At 38.2% G+C, this 21,508-nt stretch overlaps 2 protein-coding genes and 1 long non-coding RNA gene across 4 annotated transcripts; 1 reads left to right on the top strand and 2 right to left on the bottom strand.

Moving 5' to 3' along the window:
* The first annotated feature begins 68 nt into the window (after window positions 1-68).
* Window positions 69-3,582, top strand: LOC309512740. Its single transcript, XR_014211158.1, has 3 exons — window positions 69-208; window positions 701-809; window positions 1,612-3,582. It is a non-coding gene; the product is annotated as an uncharacterized lncRNA (long non-coding RNA).
* On the bottom strand, window positions 3,073-17,796 carry rnf10 (ring finger protein 10). 2 transcript variants are annotated; one of them, XM_082188419.1, is made up of 17 exons: window positions 17,266-17,796; window positions 14,045-14,235; window positions 13,667-13,872; window positions 12,470-12,560; window positions 12,199-12,383; window positions 10,818-10,954; window positions 10,584-10,741; window positions 9,795-9,929; window positions 8,002-8,200; window positions 7,748-7,881; window positions 6,423-6,540; window positions 5,974-6,075; window positions 5,691-5,828; window positions 5,524-5,615; window positions 5,279-5,336; window positions 5,005-5,169; window positions 3,073-4,199 (listed from the first exon to the last, which is right to left on the bottom strand). In XM_082188419.1, exons 1-17 carry the CDS (start codon window positions 17,414-17,416, stop codon window positions 4,126-4,128), a joined length of 2,334 nt encoding a protein of 777 aa, XP_082044545.1. In that variant the 5' UTR covers window positions 17,417-17,796; the 3' UTR covers window positions 3,073-4,125. The 2 variants fall into 2 exon arrangements, with proteins under 2 accessions (XP_082044545.1, XP_082044544.1); XM_082188418.1 differs by having other exon boundaries at window positions 5,005-5,172.
* Window positions 17,797-17,947: 151 nt separating this feature from the next.
* On the bottom strand, window positions 17,948-20,863 carry pop5 (POP5 homolog, ribonuclease P/MRP subunit). The gene is made up of 5 exons (XM_082188459.1): window positions 20,785-20,863; window positions 20,540-20,682; window positions 20,212-20,361; window positions 20,018-20,101; window positions 17,948-18,415 (listed from the first exon to the last, which is right to left on the bottom strand). Exons 1-5 carry the CDS (start codon window positions 20,802-20,804, stop codon window positions 18,312-18,314), a joined length of 501 nt encoding a protein of 166 aa, XP_082044585.1. The 5' UTR covers window positions 20,805-20,863; the 3' UTR covers window positions 17,948-18,311.
* Between the last annotated feature and the right edge of the window lie 645 nt (window positions 20,864-21,508).

A 21,508-nucleotide genomic window follows, 5' to 3' on the forward strand; every position in this document is an offset into this window, starting at 1 on the left:
GGGATTATGATGATATCAGGCGGTTCAGTGATGCTGCTGCTAATGGCATTAAAGATATATACGCATAGATATATACACTAGATGTCGCCTTAAAGACATTCGTTCCAATGAACTGCCGTAGACAAGGCGACATCTAGTGTGTATATATCTATGCACCAGTCTGCGTACACGTCAGATCAGATCACTTGGACATGGCTGTGTATAAGTGGTAAAAACGATATAAATACTGTTCGTTTTCTCACACAAACCGCTCGTTTCGTGTCTTAGGCCATCAATGTGTACTTACGATGGGGAATTGTTTAATTTGGACGACGGGGAATTGTTTTAATTTGGACTCTGTGCATGCTCTTTGAGACAGTGACCATAGACCTGCATTATATGACTGACAGACAAGAACGGTTTGACCTAAAAATATCAAAATTGAAACTACTGCGGAAAAAAAGACACCTACATCTTGGATGCCCTTGAGGTAAGCTAAAACATACCAAAAATTCATTTCAAAGTGAACTATCCCTTTAAGAGGTGCCTATGCAAACATGATGCGTGACGATCTTCTTACATCCTCTGAAAACAACATCGTGTCTTTAATGTTCATGTCCTTGGCCTGTTGTCCTTCGAGGACATATTTCTGTGTTTGAAGAAGACTTTTACTCATCTAAAGGTTTTGTTTCATTGATCTGAATGATTTTTGATCATATAGGGCTCTAAAAACTGGCATGCAGCGCCCTCTGCTGGTCTGTCCCCAACACAACAGCTATGCAAAAAACACCCTGGCAGCCGTGCTAGGAGCCCTGCAAATTCTCTACATGGTAAGAAGCGTCTTTTTTGTTTGAATTTTACATTTTTAATATTTACTTATTCATCAAATCATCAAAATAGTAACATATTAAAAATCCAGTTTACCCCAAAATGTACATAGACTTCCTATTATGCTGTTTTAAAGGTTCCTAATTTTGCCCTACAATAGGTTTACATGCATCCGAGGTCTAAAACACTTATTTTCTCATAATATACATTGCACGTGACATCACTTCCCAAAGAGTCTGAAAATAACTTGTTCGAAGATTCATGCTGCATCCCAGTTCGCCTATTTATACTGTGCCCTAAAAGTATGTAGCCTACTGTTTTTGTGAAGAAAAAGTCCATACTTCTGAGTGTGCAGCAAAAAAGTAGGCAAGCTTTGGGACATACTACTACGTCATCTTTAACGGACATCTCTGCCGCTTAGTTACATCCATCCTGTCACCGTAAACTGCCCTGTCAATCATCTTGTCACGGTTAAAATCCTCTATTCAGTCTAATTTAATTTCCTACTGTTGTTGTTGTTGATACTTTATTGATCCTTTGCAGGAAATTATATACGTATATATGTATCAGAGAGAAATGTTGTAGCATGTTGATCTGCCAGACCAGTGCCAGTCGTGGGTCTTTCATGTGGAGACTCCTCATGTGTTTGCAATTTGAATATAATGATGCATTTAAGAGTTAATGGCTAAATGTATCTACAAAAGTTCACAATGCTGCTGCGGATGCAATATAATGTGGACAACATTGGATAAATACATTTTTGTCAGGTTAGATACTGATAATGAATCACTCTAACCTCTACAGAACCGCCAGATTCGCACATCCTCCATGTCTGTATCAAATGTACATAAGTATTCTCAGCCTTTGCCATGACACTCAAAATTGAGCTCAGGTGCTCCCTGTTTCCACTGATCATACTTGAGATTGGAGTCCACCTGTGGTAAATTCAGTTGATTGGACATGATTTGGAAAGGCACACACTTGTCTATATAAGGTCCCACAGTTAACAGTGCATGTCAGAGCACAAACAAAGCCATGAAGTCCAAGGAATTGTCTGTAGACTTCCGAGACTGGATTGTATTGAGGCACAGATCTGGGGAAGGGTACAGAAAAGTTTCGGCAGCATTAAAGGTCCCAATGAGCACAGTACAATGAGCACTCATCATACGTAAATGGAAGTTTGGAACCACCAGGACTCTTCCTAGAACTGGCCGCCCGGCCAAACTGAGTGATCAGGGGGAAAGGGCACTCCACCAATCAGGCCTATGTGGAAGAGTGGCCAGAGGAAGCCAGTCCTCAGTAAAAGGCACCTGAAGGACTCAGACCGTGAAAAACAAAATTATCTGATCTGATGAAACAAAGATTGAACTCTTTGGCCTGAATGGCAAGCGTAATGTCAGGAGGATATCAGGCACCACTCATCACCTGGCCAATACCATCCCTACAGTGAAGCATGGTGGTGGAAGCATCATGCCGTGGGGATGTCTTTCAGTGGCTGGAACTGGGAGACTAGTCAGGATCGAGGGAAAGATGAATGCAGCAATGTAGAGACATCCTTGATGAAAACCTGCTCTAGAACGCTCTGGACCTCAGACTGGGGCGACGGTTCATCTTCCAATAGGACAACGACCCTAAGCACACAACCAAGATAACAAAGCAGTGGCTATGGGACAACTCTGTAAATGTCCTTGAGTGGCCCAGCCAGAGCCCAGACTTGAACCCGATTGAACATCTCTGGAGAGATCTGAAAATGGCTGTGCAACTTGTAACTTGATGGAGCTTGAGAGGTTCTGCAAAGAAGAATGGGAGAAACTGGCCAAAAAAAGGGTGTGCCGAGCGTGTAGCATCATGCTCAAAAAGACCTCTGGTGCCAAAGGTGCCTCAACAAAGTATTGAGTAGAGGCTGTGAATTATTTTATTTTTTTTAATAAATTTGCAAAGATTTCAAACATTATTTTCCCGTGATCATTATGGGGTATTGTTTGTAGAATTGAGGGAAATAATTAATTTAATCCATTTTGGAATAAGGCTTAAACATATATCATAAAATGTGGAAAAAGTGAAGCACTGTGAATACTTTCCGGATGCACTAACGTTTAATTTTTTAAAAACAACAGTAAACTATATATATATATATCTTTTTTTTTGTTTTTACTATTCAAATAATCCCGTTTTCTTTTTTTTACAAATTTTATTGCAGTGCCATTTTTGTGACTACAATATGATATTTTTGTAGAGTGAAATTGTTTTAAATAAGAAACAGAATACCAGTGCATAAGAATCCTTTATTCATTCAACTTAATCTATATGCATATGGTTCTTTACCACAGGTTTCATCAGAAAAAAGAAAAGAAAATCGAGGAAAAAATTAACCCTCTTCAAAATTTGATATAGCCTCTCTTTGTCTTTACATATTCTGTTCACTCAACACACGGCAAGCAGTGACATCTAGAGAACATGAGCAGCTCTGAACCCCGTCTAATAGTTGGAGGTTCTAATAGTCAAGTGCTTAAAAGACCCACTAAGTTCTCAGCAATTCCAGCAAAAAAAAAAAAAAAAGATGATTTCTCATTTGCATGTTTATGTATTAATGTCTGATTTTGAAAGGCAGTTCTCAGGCTAGACAAATGATAACAGCTGGTTAGTTGAATACAAACTGAAGTTCACAATAAGAGCAGGGAGACAAATGTGTGATGTCGTGTAAACAAACAAGCATGAAGTGTTACAATCAGCATATGTTGTGCCTGACAGGAAGAATAACTCAAATGCATATAATCCTCACTTCAGGTTCTTCATTTTTTTTTCTGCTGTTAGCATTGCTAAGGTTTATTCCAAGATTTAAATCATGAAGGTTGAAGTATAAGGGTGTCACAGATATGATGAAGGGGGGGCAGGACGTCTCTACAGCTGGCTGACTGCTACCTCAGGACCCCCCGAAATACATCACTGAAACCCATAACCAACAACCACTTTCTGGACTATAATGGAGTATCGGCACTGAACTACAGCGCCATGTCGAATGGAACTGATCTAAAGCTCTTTAAATGCTGATAGGAGACACATATGCTGAAGTTACAGGAGTCTGTTGTTCCAGTAAGTCTCTTCTGTTAGAGACGCTGGAGAACTGTGGGACTGATCTATAATACTGAATCACTGCTGCTATTGAACTTCCTGCTGGTCACTGAACGTCTGGAGAGGGTCTCGTTCAACTGGGGCATGAAAGGAGGGAAGCTGCTATTGCGGGATATAATGAAACCGAAGCAAATGGGAGGAATAAGGCAGAAGAAAGTGACGGGAGTGAAGGGTGAACTTCAGTGTTTACTTGGTGTGAACCATAGAGGTGCTGAACAGAAGCTTCTGCTTTTTCTTTTTCTTCTTCCCCCCTTTCTCATCTAAAAAGAAAAGAAAGGGAATGTGTAACAAACATTCTGGAAATCACTTTCAATCCGCTTTCATTTTTCCTTTGTTTCAGAGCGAGCTAGTTAAGGGGAGTTTCATTTGAAAGAAAATATTTACTGAAAAGGTCTCTATAACTCAATTTGAAAGGTCTCTGTCCAGGAGTCCCGAAGTCCCTGTGTGGTATTTTATGCACTTTTGAGGTTTAACAAATGTTTTATTAGTAGTATTTTTAAGTATGTATATATATATATAGCATGACACTGCTTCAAATTTTTGCATTTTTAATCAGCAAGGATGAAACTTAGCAAAAGTGAGTGTAAAGACATTTATAATGTTATTAAATAATGATTATTGAAGGATCATGTGACACTGAAGTAATGACTGCTATAAATTCAGCTTTATCATCACAGGAATAAATTACTTTTTAAAACATTCAAATTGTAAATTGTTAAGTTACTTTAAATAATATTACACAATATTACTGTCTTTACTGTATTTTTTTTATCAAATAAAAGCAGCCATGGTGAGCAGAAGATACTTACAATAACAAAAATAAAAATCAGTGACACTATTTTACAGTGTCCATTACACGTTACATGTAGTTACTGTAGGAATAACTATTAATTATGTATAATTACATGCTAACCCTAAGCCAACCCCTATTCCTAACGCTATCCCTATAGTAAGTACATGTAGTTCATTGTTACTACTCCGTATTCCACTGTAACATGGACACTTTAAAATAAACTGTAACCTAACCTCTTTTTGAACAGTAGTGTGTATAAATGTTTCTCTCACCAGGGATGGGCAAAGCCTGTGCTGGGCCTTGATGTCCACTGTCCAGCTGAGACAAAGCCTGCTCGAAGGCCTGACTGAAGGAGTTTTGGAAACTGGGCACTGGGACCCGATCCGAGCCGTCACTCTCTCCATCACTGTCTGCCATAGGAGGGGCCAGGAACATGTCTGTTATGGAGGAAAACACACACGTCACTACAAAACTACGCTAATAAGAGTTAGTAAGCTAACAAGAAACAAGTGTATCAGTCAGGTCAAGTGTTGACAGGAGGCTCACCTTTCTTTGGGGTGCATTTAGGCCCGGCATCCACGCGGGCTTTCCCATCTTTCAGCATCTACACCAGAGAGGATCATCAGTATGGGACAATTTGACACTCACAATGGCATTTTTTTTTTTTACTATATTCAAATTTAGTTTTAATTTCATTTTAGTGCAGATTTTCCCACTACATGAACACAATGTGATGGCTGCGAAATTGACTTTTGTTGTTATAAACGTGAAAGAAAGTGCTTTAGGCAAACCTGAGCGAAGGACATGCAGTGAGAGTCCTCTTCCACACTGGCGACACTCAAAGATGGACTGTGCTCACTCAGATTAGGGAACATCACTCCATCTGCAATAAATATGGGAAATAAGCACAAAAGACAAAGGCACTGAAGGCCAGGGCAAGAGAGAGAGTGAGTGTTACCTGATAAAGGGCTGGTGCTCAGAGGGGACGGGGGTCCCAGCAGGAACTCTGGGATCTGCATCCCTGAGCCGCTCTGAGGAGGAGATCCAAACGCAGGAAAATGCTGGAGGTTCTCCAGCCCAATGTGCACCTCTGGATCTGAACACACCAAGACATTCAATAATCACACCCTGACAAACCAACTACAACATCTAAATTGAGTTCAAAAATCTGACATTGTGTCTTAAAAAGAAAAAAAAAGAAAAAAAAAAAGTTTCTTCAGAATGGGGAATTAAATCCTCACATTTCCCCTGTTTCCTGTTTTCCTCTATCTCAATCCTCTTCTCCCTTCTCTTTTCATCCCTTGCTTTCTTCTGTCTCAGGCGCTTCCGTTTCTCCAAGTCATCTGCAAGACAGACAAATATGTAAAAAATAAAATCATTCGATACTCATTTTGTAGAACTCGCAAAAACGATTACATGATAAATCACTATTTCCCCCCAAACTAGAATAGCAAAACATTGAATCATGACATATGTAGAATAATAGTTTCCCATTTCCACTTTGTAAACATGGTTTTCCGCAGAAAGTGCAGTTTTCCATCAAAATAAAAGCTAGATGGTTTAACTTTTGAAAGTTCAGAAATTAAGACATGAGTATGGTCATTTTACTTGACTTAATATTTCTTTATCACTTACATTTATTTTATAGTGGAGTTGCATTACTGTATTGTATTATTTAACATGCATGTACCTGCGAAGCTGTCCAGGGTCTCTTTAGAGAGAACGGGTGGCTGAAGATTAAGCTCACACAGGCTGAACTCACACGTGAGGGGCAGGTGAGAGAGGTAACGATGCCGACGGCGAATATCCTACAAATGAGCTCTGTGTTAATTACTTCATCATAGTAGGCATTACTTAAATCCTGATCTTTTGAGAGGAACATTAATTCACTCTAGTAAAAGATTATTTATACACACAAAAATAACAATTTTTAGAGTTTTTTTTCTGAGTGACACACAAAACTAAAGACTCATAACTCCAAAATTATAGCAAGGAGAGTCAAAAGATAGGCATCGTTTGATAGAACACTTTTTAAAGTTCTAGAAAATATACATTACATTAAGATATTCTCATGCTGAGAAACTGGTGAGAAAAGACAAAATATACATAAATATATAAATTTTTGATTTTGCATATCTTTCTTATTTGACATGGAATAACTCAGGAAGGAAATAAGGTAGGAGGAAAATTCTTTTTTGGTGAAGTCCCTCTGCATGTGAGCTGCATCTGGATCAGATTTTGTGGTGAAAGTGCAAACACTTTGTGAGAAATATCTCGTGATCAACGCAATGGATTATGTTGTGTTTGGGCTCTTTGTAATCGTGAGACTCTGCTGTCAATAAAGATTATTTTCCACAATTCATGCCCGTTTCATGGAGTTATGAGCTAAAACGTCACATCAATGCATCACATCAATGCATCTATTTACTTCATTGGATGTGCGCCTGTGTATGTGTTAGAAGTCCATGAATATCTTTAGATCTGAGTGATGGATTATGGTGAGTTTGGGCTCCTTTTAATCGTAATAATCTGCTGTAACCACAGCAAACCAAACTGCATTTTCCACAATTTACTCATGCTTCACTGAGTTACGAGTGAAAACGCGACATCAGTGCTCCATCTATATACAAGGCTCTGTGTGCGCCTGTGCGGGTCCGTGTGTGACAAATAACTTCGCACTACTTAGGAGTTAATCAAATTGGCTACATTCATTGTAAACTTCAGACTCTAAGCTTTCAAATGACACCTATTTTGAGTTGATCTAGGTAGTAGTTTTGAAAAATATGATTCATTTTTTCGCAGCTAGGTGGCGCCCGATTACGCAGCACTCGTTAATAGTTGCATTAAAAAGCTGAGATTCTAAGCTTTAAAATGATACCTATTTTGTGTTGTTCCATTCAGTGGTTGCTTAGTGTACACTTCAGGTTGAATGGGTTAATGCCAGGATGTTAACTGGACACTGAGGTCATCTGAAAATGTGTGACAGTTCTGTCATAAATGTGAGAGACTGTGTACCTCAGAGACCGTTTGTCCATCAATCTCCACTACGGTAGCGGTGATCGACTGAGGGCTGTTCTCCAGGCTCCCGTACTCTCTCAGCAGACAGCGCACATTCACCGGGTGCAGAAACATCTGCTGACCATCCTCAGCTACAGAGAGAAATAACAGTCATATTTACTCTCCATTGCTTACACATAGTTAGTGTTACATAGTTAGTGTGACATAGTAGTGTTAGTTTAAAGCCTCATTACAAATAGACTAACACACACCTTGATAGAAGTAGTAATATGGGCCATGATGAGCAGTCTGACTGGTCTGAGGGGTCTCTTCTACAGGTTTGTCTTCCAGAGCCCCTTCAGGCATCTCCTCAGCCACCTCAGGAACACTCGGAGCGGTCATCTCTTCCACTGGCTCCTCATGAGCCTCCTGTAGCTCATCATCAAAAGCTGAGGCATACTGCAGGATGGGCTGTGGTGGGACACACTACATTAAGCCCAATGATGCGCACTGATATTTGGTCAATATTCAGGTTCCATTTTAAGTGTCTAACTACTATATACTAACATTTAAATTAATAATTTGATACAACGCACTTATTGTGTGCTTGCATGTTTTACATTGTACCTTTACCAGAAAAAAATGCCTACAGGTAATAACAGCTGTAATTCTGTAAAATCTATAACTACACTCGAACCTTACCCGTATCCCAACTCAATAGCAGCAAAAGTGTTTTGGTTTGCACTTTATTTTACAGTATGTGCACTTACCTAAGAAAGTACTGGGTAATACTGTAACTACATGGGTTATACTGTAACTACATGGGTTAAGGTTAGGTTTAGGGGCAGGTTCAAGTTTAGTACCTAGTTATTATCCAGCTATCGCAATTACTAATAAGTGCATAGTATGTACATGGGGAACAGGACCGTAAAATTAAGTTTGCAATACAACATGGACACAAAAAGCACATTGTACCTAACATTCTTTTTAGCAGTTGAACACAGTCTACACCGGACACGAGCGGCGCGACAAAAGCAAATGGGTCATTCCGTGTCAACTCAACCAGAGGTCACCGGCTAATTTTTTTTAATTTTTATATTTTTTTCCTGGTGAAAGAAATACATAAACGAAGAAGAAAGGCAAAAAATAAATGTCATGAATGTATATTTCCTGAGTAATCCACTATTTTGTAGAGGGGGGCCAAAATTTGGAGCCAAATTACAGGGAGGTAGAAGGTAGAGAGATAGCAGCATCATTATTAGTTAAGTCTCTTTACGTTTGCAATCTTTGTTGCACTTTATGCCAATGGTGAGAGTTAAAAAATTGGAAAAAGCATTTCTTTTTTATATCTACGACACTTAATATTTTGCCTTTCACCACCATTGATGTTCGTCTTTCTTCAGAAAAAATATTGAAAAAATAAAAATTGAGCTGGAGAAGTTTCTGAAAATTGGTTGATTTGACATGTAATGACCCAAATAGAACCCATTATAATCAGTAATGCTGTCTACACTGGATGCAGACCTTTGTCACGTCCAGTGTAGACAGCCAACAGCTGTTGCGGCACCGGTTTAGGAAGAAAAATAAAAGATTCCAAGTGGAGTTCAGTGGAATAATTCTTGAACAGATCACACCGTTTACTGTCTATCATATTACTAGAGCTGAATTAGAAAGCCATAAACTTGCAACACAGCACATGATTAAGACTTTTTATTGTCCTATGCTGTGTAAAAACAATGAATGGCAAAATTCGCAAGCACAGTGGATGACTATTTGTCAAACAGCCTTTGATTGAGACCATCACAATCATTATTTACATTCGTTTTTTACATTTTTTTATGCATTTGGCAGACGCTTTTATCCAAAGCGACTTACATTGCATTTCAAGTTACACATTTACATTCTTGTCAGTTATTGCTTTCCCTGGGAATCAAACCCATGACCTTGGCGTTGCAAGCGCCAACACTCTACTGTTTGAGCTACAGGAAAGCTTATAATCTGAAGCCCAGAGCCTGTGGGACAGCAGAGCAGAGTCCTAAAAGGAAGGAGCACAGTTTCTACTGACCTTGGAGCTAGTGAGGTTCTTGACCACAATCACCTCTGGAGAGAAGTGCTCTGACAGAGATAGTTTCCTCATGTCCGGCATATCAACAGAACCGCCATCCTTACGGCGACACTTCAAAAGACCCTCTTCCCGTTCCTGTTCATTCAGAGATGAAATGTGAGGGTTACATGTTAGAGTGCAGTGTTTGGAGAGTAACAAAATCTAACAATTTTCAATTATGTAAAATAGCTCAACACTTTTCCAAATCGTGTAGCCGTTTAGCCTTTTTAAATGTAACCATGTATTTATTCAGTTTCATAAAAGCATGAAGCATTAATGGTTTATAATAATAAATGACATATTACAAGTTACTGTACCCTTAAATGGCTTTAATGTAGTTTAAGATATTTGAGTAACTTTATTTTTATTTATGCATTTGGCAGATGCTTTTATCCACAGGGACTTTTCAAAGTGTTAAAAAAAAAATCATGTAGCTTTTCCCTTTATCATTTTTTCAGGTATTTAATGTCACATTGTATGTTTTCAGTTTTATAAAACAGTTTTTAAACATTATATAGTTGGTTGCATGTAAAAGTTCAAGTTTGCTGCCATCAACCTAAATTGCATAACCTGAGTTATACAACTCATGTTTTTGTCCCCTTTAATAGCTTCAATGTCAACATCTAAACTAGTTGAGTAACTTATACAAACTACTTTTGAAAACAGCAGTGTGACTTGTTTAACTAGTTTTGAGTTTCAAAGCAGCTTGTCCAACCCAACATTCATATGCCGGTGTGGATGCATGTGTACCTGCAGCTGCAGTAAGGCGCTCTGTATGAAACAGGCCTGTGGGTTGTCTTTCTCCTGGCTGAGCTGGGATTGGAGAGCCATCCTCTCTTCAGCCAGCAAACCCAAAACCTGGTGCTGAGACGCCAGCAGCAGCTTAGAGTATGCGCGCAAATGCACATCTGCAGAAAAAGTGTCAAATAAGACATACTCAAGTGATCACCACAAAAATCTCATGCAAACTGTAGAATGCCTCACCTTCAAAATGAATGGGCTCCTCCACTTTAACCCACTGAGAGCTGGGAAGAGCCACCAGCGATCCCTTCTCTCTCCGCATCAGACGCATAGTGATGTTGTTACCAGACACATACTGACGGGTCTCCATTGCAACCACACTGAAAGTTGACAAGATGGGTTTTATTGACAACAAGATATTACAATTAGTTCACTGAGTAAATATGTACACTACTGGTCAAAAGTTTTGCATGATTAATTTGTTATCTTAAATGATTCTCTTATGCTCACCAAGGCTGCATTTATTTGATCAAAAACACAATTTTATATTGTGCATATTAGAATGTTGTTTTTCTCAAAGGATTATGTGCCACTGAAGACTGGAGCAATGGGTGCTGAAAATTCTACTTTACAGTTACAGGAATAAATTACAATTTACAATACAAATGGATGGCGCCTTGCATGGCTGACACCGCCGTCGGTGTATGAATGGGTGAATGTGAGGCTATGTAAAGCGCTTTGGTGGCCATAGGTCTGTGAAAGCGCTATATAAATGCAGTCCATTTTACCATACATTAGAATAGAAAAGAGTCATTTTAAATTTGAATATTTCATAATATTACAGAATTTTTCTTCAAATAATTGTAGCCTTGTTGAGCATTAGAGACTTCTTTCAAAAGCAATTTAAAAAATCTGAATTATTCCAAACATTTGAGCAGTAGGTAATGTATATGGCACTTTTATGTACCAGGTGTTTGATTTTGAGGAGAACTAAAGTTTACATAATGATGTTCACATTAAAGGTGCAGTAATCGATTTCTGATTAAGCGCTGAAAAAAATGTAGGGAATATTTGCTAGATGTCTGTTCTGTGTGTGCTGAAAAAAATATTGTGTTAGTACCTAGTCCTAGCTGTGTGAATAGGAGAAAAACAAAAAGTGGATCGGACCTATTAGACCAACTCATGATGAGGGAGAAGAAAGTGAGAGCGAAGGGGACATTTGTAGAAAGAGAGATGGCTGAGATATAACCAAATAGGGAATGGTCAGAGGTATATAATTGGAATTACAATCAGGCAAGACCTAGGACCTGCTTTAATATTGTAAAAGCTTTCCAGCGCTAGAGTAGAGAGCGGCAAGGCCTGAAAACGGATGCAGAGTTTGCTTTTGTTTCTGCTTGATACATGGGTAACACTGATTCGCAGCGGATTCATCCATACTTGCGTGAGCTTTTTTAATGTGGTTGCCGGTGGTGCATAGCATGTTTGTTATAATCGGGGCAAGCAATGAAGGGAGGGGTGTGTTTGTTTGGGTGTCGATTTCAAATATCAACAGTGTTTCTCAGAAATCGCTGCACCTTCAACCAAAACAAAACAAGCATTATAAAATGCCAATTTCAGTATGAACCTCTTGAGATCAGCGCTGTGCACGGCCTCATAGCAAATGGGACACTTGGACCAACTCTTCTCACTCAGAGAGAGGTAGTGCAACATGCATGGCCAACAGTAGATGTGGCCGCAGCGCGTGATGTGGGCCGCCACAGGGGGATACAGGCAGATCGGACAAGACGGCACCTCATGACTGTAGATGCGCTGTGTGGAAAGAGAACAAATCATGAGCAACATTTGAAGAAAATGCACTGACAGCATATACAAGAAAGAGTAAAGTCTGAACTGACCACTTGCTGCACGCAGTCCCAGTCCACCAAAGTGTCCGGATCAGTGAAGTGTGCTTGATAGTCCTGATCGTCAATCACCACAAACTGGCAACTTGTCGAGAAAAGGAAGATGTCCTCATCAGCTAATCATTTTTTTCTTTTGACAACATGAACTGACACAAGTACACCAGAACAAATTAAGCAATCAGCTGTTAATCCAGTTTGGCCAAATGGAAAAAGGTGGAGCAGACCTAAACTGTTTAATTTAACCTTTAAACAGTACACAAGTGTTATTACGGTTAATTAAAACTATTAAGGAACATTTATGTTAACTGAAATAAAATTTAAAGCAATTTAGATAATACTTTCAGTAAATATTTCAGTTATTTGCCAAGGCATCATTTCTAATTTATATTATCAAAACTAAAAACTAAACTAAAATTTAAAATAACTAAACTGTAGTTAAAAAATAAATAATTAAATAGAAATTCAAAATATAAATAACATAATTCTACTACATTAAAGGGGTCATGACATGGATTTTTTTTATTTTAATATGTTCCTTCAGGTTTAATGTTAATAAAGTTTTTTTGCACAAAAAACAACTATATATGCAAAAAAACAATTATTTTCAACCTTCATTCTTTGTCTGAAATGATCAGTTTTTACGGGGCGGCTCCTTTAAGGCTTGTCAGTAAACAGCCGCTGTTATGACTGACTAACGTAATTGCTTAGAAAACAGTATCATCACCCACTCGCTATTACATGCAAGTTTGTGTTTTGAAAATATTATACATATAAAACCTTCATTCACAGACAAAGCATTATGAAATAATTTACTACGGTGAGATGATCTATAACTATTGTCAATGTCTTACTCTGGAGGCAGTCATAACCAAATGTTTTTGCACATGTGACATCACAAATCCCGCAATATCAAAACGAGCAGTTTTTGGAGCTTAATAAAAAAAAAAAGTGTTTTGTTTATAATTTGGAGGATGTTCTAAGCTCTAAAACTTGCAGGATGTTTTAATGGTATAAGGATCTCTTATATGTCAAAAGCTCAAAGCGAATTTGATTTCTCACGTCATGACCCCTTTAATAAATGATAAAATACTACAATAATGATACTAATATAACACCACGGTACACTAAATATTGTTGCGTGTGATTTAATACCAATTGATATAAAAATATGCAACATTCTGCTGTACTCACTTGGCCTGTAGGAAAAGCTCCTTGTTGAAGGGCTTGTGTTTGTGACCCCACTTGTTGCGGCGACCCCAGCAGGAATGGCCATCTCCTCCGGAGCCAAAATGGCCTCCACGTGGCTCAAACGTGAAGTTGAGCAGGTGGTTCAGACTTATCTTTTTGGGTCCAGCGAACTGAGCCGGGCTAAACTCTGCCCGGCGGTTCTCTGCTACCTAATGAGAGAGAACCCAACAGTTTATACTTTCTTTGTGTTATTTTCTAGTAGTTCATTAACCAGCATGATAACTGCAAACCAGCATGTAAACATGCAGTAAGGAAGCATAAAAACAGCCCTTAATGAAAGCACAAATGAATCACAATCCAAAGGCTTATTGTAACACACACCTCTTCTCTTCTCCCACCACCAGCGAGGCCATACTGTCGCCCCCCTCCGCCACCTCTCTGAGGGGGTCTCTTGTCAAAATTCTTGCTTTTCTGTGGCTGGGAGCGACGTGGGCCTGGAAAGCTCTCGGTCTTGGCAAAAGTAGGCTCGCGCTTGCGGCTATAGCGCTTTGAGCCCCCATTATTCTTACCATCTAAAAGAACAGGTAAAAGGAGGATAAACGTCAAAATACATGAACATATTACTCCAACCATAACATAAGACAAGGGGGTGCCTCCACCAACTTCAGGGAAAATATAACATTTTCTTGATTGCAAGATTGACAGTTTGATACGTGTCGTCCCTCTGCAAGCTGAAATTAGATATATGGCCCTTTTGTAAAATGAAATATTTTTGACAACATTGAATTTCACACAGGCCTTCGCTAATCAATTCAGTCACACACTGCACTTTAAAGTGTTTCAGAGGACCACATGATAAGAGCAGGGGGTGTAAACACACATAGCTTATCATCCGGCAGCAGAGATCACTGTCCCATGCGCTTCACAAGCCCACAACAAAACATTGTCATACGCATAACTAAAACATAGACAACATGGTTTAAGTTATCTACAGTGATTTGGTTCTGATATGCTGGAGGGCAATACAGCACTGAAGCTTTTCGCCTGGGGCCTGTTTCAGAAAGGAAGTTCAACCAACTCTGAGTTAAAACTTGAACTCTGAGTTGACTTACCCTGAGATGGGAAACTCTGAGTTTTCGGTTACAGAACAGCTGAAATTAGTTAGTTCAATCAACTCTGAGTTGACCTACTCTGAGTTAAGCGCGTGCACCACCACTATAAAAAGCCATTATCAATGGAGCACAGATATTATGAGTCACCATGGCAACAGCGCCAGACAAAAAGAGGTCTGCACGTTTCTCACCTTTACATTTTAATTAGTTATACAGTGTTGGGTGTAATTAATTACCAAGTAATCTAAATACTGCAATTTAATTAAAGGGATTACTCTTAATTCTTCTGTAATTTAAAGTAAAATCTGATGTAAATGCATTAGACTATAGAACAATTCTGTATATTTAACATACATTTTTAAAAGGTATATTTTTTATGTAACCTTCTCCCTCTACACACTTTGGTCAATTCAAGAATAATTCATGCAATTTTATATTGTTTATTTGAAAGCATTAAAAGTGCAGTTTCTTGTCTCTCCTTGTATTGTTCAAGTGGTTGAGGTTGATATGGGATTTAGTAATTAGTAATAAGTAGACATTAATCTAATTACACTGTTGAAGATGTCATTTGTAGTTAGTAATACAAGTACTTACCCAACTGTTATAATATCAGAGGTGAAAGAACAGTGTGTTATTCAACCTAATTTTAATTTTCATGTAGGGGCAATCCTGCAGGCATTAAAAGAACATGGCAGCAGCTGAAAATTAAATATAAAAACATAATTCAATTAGGTAAGGCTTGAGCATATCATGGGTGTAGGCTACTTGACTTTACATTTGACATAAATAACTAAATAGCATCCAGTGTCAAGCAGTGCAGCAGCATTTTTGGCTGAGGGAATTCCTGGAGGGACTTCAGAGCCAGTCACTCCCGAAGATCCAAGGGCCTTCATAAAATGTAAGAGGTTTACATGTGTCATTTTTTTATATAGGCTATTTTCCATTTATTTTACTTTGGGTTGGGTTTTTTGTTGGTCCCAACATATTCTGATGGTAATATCTGTCTTTTGGAGCCTCCTGTCCCAACAGAACCCCAGGCAGTTGTAAGTCGCCTACTCAATACACCAGAAATTATGATAAATGGTGTTATAAAGTGTACTCAACCAAATGCTCATCACATGGGGATAAAGAGTTTCTGCTGCCACAGAGAGGTAATGTTAATATTATGTGTCTACACATCACACAATCTACACATTCAGATTTTTTTCACATATTTATGTGGAGTAGCCTATAGCCTAGAATATAAGTTTATATCCAAGTATAAACGGGTATTCTTATCCCCCCTGCTCCCGACCAGGTTAGGTTCACAGAGTAAGTTACCATGGTAACTGACTCTGAGTATAAGTTACCTCTCTTTCAGAAACAGGCTTGACTTACTCTGCTTTCTCAGGTTTAACATACCTCCCATTCTGAAACAGAAAACTCAGAGTTTCCCTCATTTCAGGGTTAACATACTCAGAGTTTTCACTTAACCTCCTTTCTGAAACAGGCCCCTGGTCACATGGCAGACTGCTGACAAGAATAGATCCTGACCATGATCCTCAAGCATCTGATCTGCTACTAAGAGGAGTAGCAGACACAATAAACCTAAATATGTTTCTCCTTGGGGTAATACTAAAAAATTCTCCTTGAGGGAATGCAGTTGGAAATGTTGGGTTAGTTTAGGAGAATTCAGATTTGATATCAGTTTATCTATATGAGAGTGACACACACACCACCCATGTTGTGTTATTATAACATTAGTTTATATGAAGTAGACTGTGAATATATATTTACTGATATAGATGGACACCAGACTAATTGACAATCACAGGAAAAGCAGTCAGATCAAGTTGGGAAACGGTTGAACTAGTATCCCATAAAAGGTTCAGAGTTCCACATTTGTCCAAGAATTTACAGCTTTCAGTCCATGCGTTTATGTAATTTATTGTGGTGTCCAGCGCATAGATCCATTCCACCTCACATATAAAGTTACTCATGTTCTGATAACACTGGTAGTGATTATCACTCCTCTATATAGATAAATAAACAGATATCAATAGTTTTGATTCAAAACTTAAATCCAATTAACTACTAACCAAACATTTCTCTAAAACAAACTGAATTCCCATAAATGTATATAACACTGTTCATTAAATATTTATAATTTTAGTATTTATATATAATATTTAATATAGTCTATCATAGGTCTATCTAGTTTACTATGAATTTATTTGATGTTGATTAAAATATGAATGCACACCAAAAAAAGTAAAACATACCTGAAAAACAATTCTAGAGGAACTACTGCCACTTAATGAATAACAGTTCATTTCTAACACGTTAAATGCTAAGCTTTATTGATATTTGTTTATTCGAGAAACGGGCCAATCGCTAGCCGTGGCTACGTCATCTCGGCAGACACAAACAAAACCATGCCGCAAGTCCCAAACATACAAATACTTTCCCCTCGAAGCGTGTGTTTGTGTGAATAAGACGCTGATTCTGTACCTGTTTTGGCTTTAGAGTCAGTAGGAGTCGAGCCTGTAGAGCTAGAACGGGGCGGGATCTTCGTGTTGCTGCTGCTGCTGTTGTTTGCGTTTGGGTTTTTCTCCATTTTGAGGCCGAACTCCGGGGAGAGAGCTTCGGAGCTCTTTAGCATTAAACGGGGAGAACAACGGGTTGTTGTGAACGCGGGTCAGGCGACGAAGGCCCTTATTCATTTCTGTCAAACGCGGAGACTCCATTACGGCGACATCTTGACCACAGACAAACCGAGAAAAATAGAGACACAATCCAAATGTCTCAGTAAAAAAAAAGCTGTGCGCTAACACAAAAAAACAAGTGCCCAAAAAGCGGGGCCTCGCCCCTTGAAAAGCGCAGTTTTCCTTGGCGTGGGAATTGTTGCGCCCCACAAGGCGTTAGCCGCTCTCCGAAAGAGGAAAACGGATGAATAAATGGGTTTTAACCCAAATTTTACTTCAGCTAAGTAAAGTCAGACATATGGCGACGGGTCGCCAAACGGGAACCGTAAACACCCGGATGAGGGTTATAAGCCTCACAGGGGTTACGAAGTGCGCATGCGCGGAGTCGCCGCTTCTCATTGGTGCATCCGACTGCAAACTGTGGTGTAATCTTACAGTCTATGGGTGTAATGCATGTGTAATCTCGCATACTTTTTATAGGCAAAGAGTTCTGTTATTCAAATTTGGTTTATTTGAAGAAGAAAAAAATGTTTACAGATGTTTTGAGTTAATAACAAAAAAGCAGCAGTTGTTTTAGTACAGAATAAAAAGTACACGTGACCTACACAACACATGGCCAGAGTTCATAGTCTTCACACAATTATATTAGTAACGTAAAGATATAGGCTACTCAATTTACAAATCACTTACAGTGTAAAATGAAAACTGTTTCGTATATTATCAGAAATGTTAGGGCTCCACATGAACCATGTCCTATTGTACAAAATAAAATATCAGAACATCTGATCACTGCATGGTTACAAGATGCATTTAAGACCTACACAACTACCACAAAGTTGTATATGAGGGGTTTTAGATTTCTTCATTATCATCACTCCAATCTTCATAAGCTTCCTCTTCTCTGACAGCACTCAGGGAACAGCTCAGGATTGATCTCCTAACCTCTTGTTTTTCGGCTGTTGCGGAAGGGAAGAGAAACACAGAATACGGTGTGTTCACAAACTTGTCGTATTAAATCCCTGGCCTTGTCTACTCAAATATCACAAACTATAAGAAAATAACACTCTTATAATATTGAATTTATAGTACTTCCAGAGATGTATAGTTTGCCATCTGCCACTCTTTTCCAAAAGAAATAAATATACTTTGTGAAAAAAAAGAAAAAAAATCCATTATGATTTCATGTTGGCTATAATTTTCTCGTGATCTTGACAAAACGAAAGTTTGTTTTCTCAAGATGATGACTACATTTGCATCAAATTATTTATCTGTGTACATCATTATTTTCAGTGTTGGGTAAATTAAATTACTCTAAAAAAGTAATTAATTACTAGCTACTAATTTCATCTTCAACAGAGTAATTAGATTACTGTACGTATTACTCTCTTTAGAAAGTATTGCATTAGTTATTACTAATACTTTCTAAATCCCATATCAACCATGACCAGTTCAACAATACAAGGATAGACATGAAACTGCTCTTTTAATTCATTCAAATAAATAATAGAAAATTGCATAAATTATTCTTGAACTGACCAAAGAATTACATTAAGGAGCTTACATTAATTGAATTAAACTGAATATACTTTGTCTCATTTCTGGGAAATTTGACACGGCCAGAACACAACATTTGGACTTTTACATAACACAGTAACATACCAACAGTCAAAGTTAGGAAATAAACCTAAATTATATTAAAAAACTTACAGTATACCAATCTAATCTTAGTTTTGGAATTCTCTATTCCATAATTTAACCTCAGTTTTATAATTAGTTGATTTACACATCAAAATCCTAAATCATCTCCCTCGGGTAGTACAATTCTCATGCAAAATGTGTGTCGTCAGCAGCAATTTTGTTTAGCTTGTTTTAAAATAGATACCTTGTACAACTCATGTATTCACCAATCATACATTTGAACATAGAAATTCAATGTTGATGTTAAATCCACTACTGTTTTATATAGAATTGTTCTATAGTCTATAAAGTATTTAATGCAATTACTGTAATTAAATAACAGAAAAATTAAGAGTAATCCCTTACTTTACTTTTTCAAGGGAAAAGTAATTAAATTACTTAGTAATGATAACACCCAACAAAACACAATTTTTTTTTTTATGTGCCCTCATAATCTTTACACCAAATAACTTCTCCCTCTAGCAGTGACATCTCTTCTCTGATGACGTTTATTGGCATGAGGGCGGGACAACCTGTCACTCACATGACATCACAGCAATAGCAAACTACAACCATCCAATCAATCAACGATGGACAAAACCAAGTCTCGCCCTACTGTACATTTCATGTTCGAGAAGCCATTTAACTCAGATTTGTCACAATAAGGAAGAAAAGACTATCAAGTTCCATTTCATGTGGACTTTCATGTTATTAATCTACAGCAAAAGTGCAGTGCTCCTAATACACACGGTATGAAATTTAATTGCTGTTGGATAATGGATTGGATCTTTATGTCGAGATCACAAGAAAACACAAAAAAAAATTTACACTTTGCCTCTTAGGGCTTCTGTAGGCTCTAATGTAGCTTAGAAAGAACTTACCATCTGTTTTACAGTCCAGCAGCATTCTGTCGAGCTGTTGTCTATTGTACTTAACAAGAAACTTCTGACATGTTCTAATCGTTCCTGTGGAGGAGATCAAGAAGGACATGGATGGCAGTAAGAAATACACGTAAAGACATTGTGGGGAGTTGGCTTTCATCTAGACTTCTAAACTTTTAAACTTGGACCAGTACCTCCAACATGTAAACAGTTGAAGAAGCACGGCACCCTCTGGCCTCGGTTCTCAAGGCAGGTGATGAAAGTAAGGGCAGACCAGATGAGTTGATAATTCCCTTTCCTGCAGCGTATGAGGACCACTCCGGTGTGGGCATTCAGGTATTTCACTACAGAACATTTGAAAAGATTTTACCTTTCTGTAACGAGACGTCAGGCTGATCTAAGTAAATGCAATGTCGCTAAATGAGTTAAAATAACGGTAACGTAACAATGATCAGTCGGATTACTTCTTATACGTTGAGATCTTCACGATGAGCACAACATGAAAACAAGACCAGTGTTTACCCATCACCCCTATGTTAAAGTGCGCTGATCCGTAGTCCCCGTGTGCTCGGTTCACGGCTGATCGGACTGTGTGGTAAATGGCTTTATCCTCCAACAGCGGCAGACTGCTCCGTTCAGAGAAGCAAACCTCGCATAGCAAATACCTGCACACAGTCCAAAGAATAACGAAAGGTCGGAATTGTTTAGAAGTTCAAAACTTACCAAAGTGCAAAATATCTGTTGTTATTTTTTTGCTTCTTCATTACCTCGACTTAAATCTGACCATATTTCCAACACGTGCATAACTGACTTTGAAAACAATGCACTTTGCTTCCGGGTTGCTTTTGGCCAATAATATTCCACGTTGGTCAAAATGGGCGGGGTGACAATTTGACATCAGCATAGCTGATAAGCCATTTTTAACAGTAACACAATAATCATAGTGGCAAGACCGTTCTTCTGAAGATCACTACAGTTAAAACAGAAAGAATATTAGAGGTTTTTAGTAGTTAGGATTATTTAGGGTAGTTGTCGCCAGTTCGTCGTCCTGTTATCTTAAAGGGATATTTCACCCCAAAATGAAAATTTTGTCTTCATTACTTAGGCCTACTGACCCTCAAGTTGTTCCAAACTCGTATGAGTTTCTTTCTTCGAATGAACACAAAATAAGATGTTTTAATTTAAAGAATGACTTCCTAGTAATTTTTTTTTCTTTTTTTATTGGAGTCAATGGGTGCCATCAACTTTGGTTACCAACATTTACAAATATATATCTTCTTTTGTGTTCAACAGAAGAAAGAAACTCATACATGTTTGAAACAACTTGAGGGTGAGTAAGTAATAAAACATTAGAGATGGAGAGAAAGATTAGGCCTATACAAAAACCAGGCTGATATTCATTAATGCACATAATTATGCTGACATTTTATTCATGTAGGCCTACATTTAATTTCCCATTTATTGTATTTATTGAATTTGTATTATTGTTTA

This window comes from Leuciscus leuciscus, assembly GCF_965113295.1.
Source record: "Leuciscus leuciscus genome assembly, chromosome: 13".
In the NCBI taxonomy this organism is placed as follows: domain Eukaryota; kingdom Metazoa; phylum Chordata; class Actinopteri; order Cypriniformes; family Leuciscidae; genus Leuciscus; species Leuciscus leuciscus.

What these genes read in the sequence shown, in the direction of transcription:
- pop5 (XM_082188459.1), bottom strand. Translation starts at nt 20,804, where the DNA reads ATGGTCAGATTTAAGTCGAG. An exon ending in ATGGTCAGATTTAAGTCGAG is followed by an intron (nt 20,683 to 20,784) that starts GTAATGAAGAAG and finishes GACTGTGTGCAG; the next exon opens with GTATTTGCTATGCGAGGTTT. An exon ending in CAACTGTTTACATGTTGGAG is followed by an intron (nt 20,102 to 20,211) that starts GTACTGGTCCAA and finishes TCTCCTCCACAG; the next exon opens with GAACGATTAGAACATGTCAG.
- rnf10 (XM_082188418.1), bottom strand. Translation starts at nt 17,416, where the DNA reads ATGCTAAAGAGCTCCGAAGCTCTCTCCCCGGAGTTCGGCCTCAAAATG. An exon ending in GCGCCTTACTGCAGCTGCAG is followed by an intron (nt 9,930 to 10,583) that starts GTACACATGCAT and finishes CTGAATGAACAG; the next exon opens with GAACGGGAAGAGGGTCTTTT. An exon ending in TAAATGCACCCCAAAGAAAG is followed by an intron (nt 5,173 to 5,278) that starts GTGAGCCTCCTG and finishes TTTCCTCCATAA; the next exon opens with CAGACATGTTCCTGGCCCCT.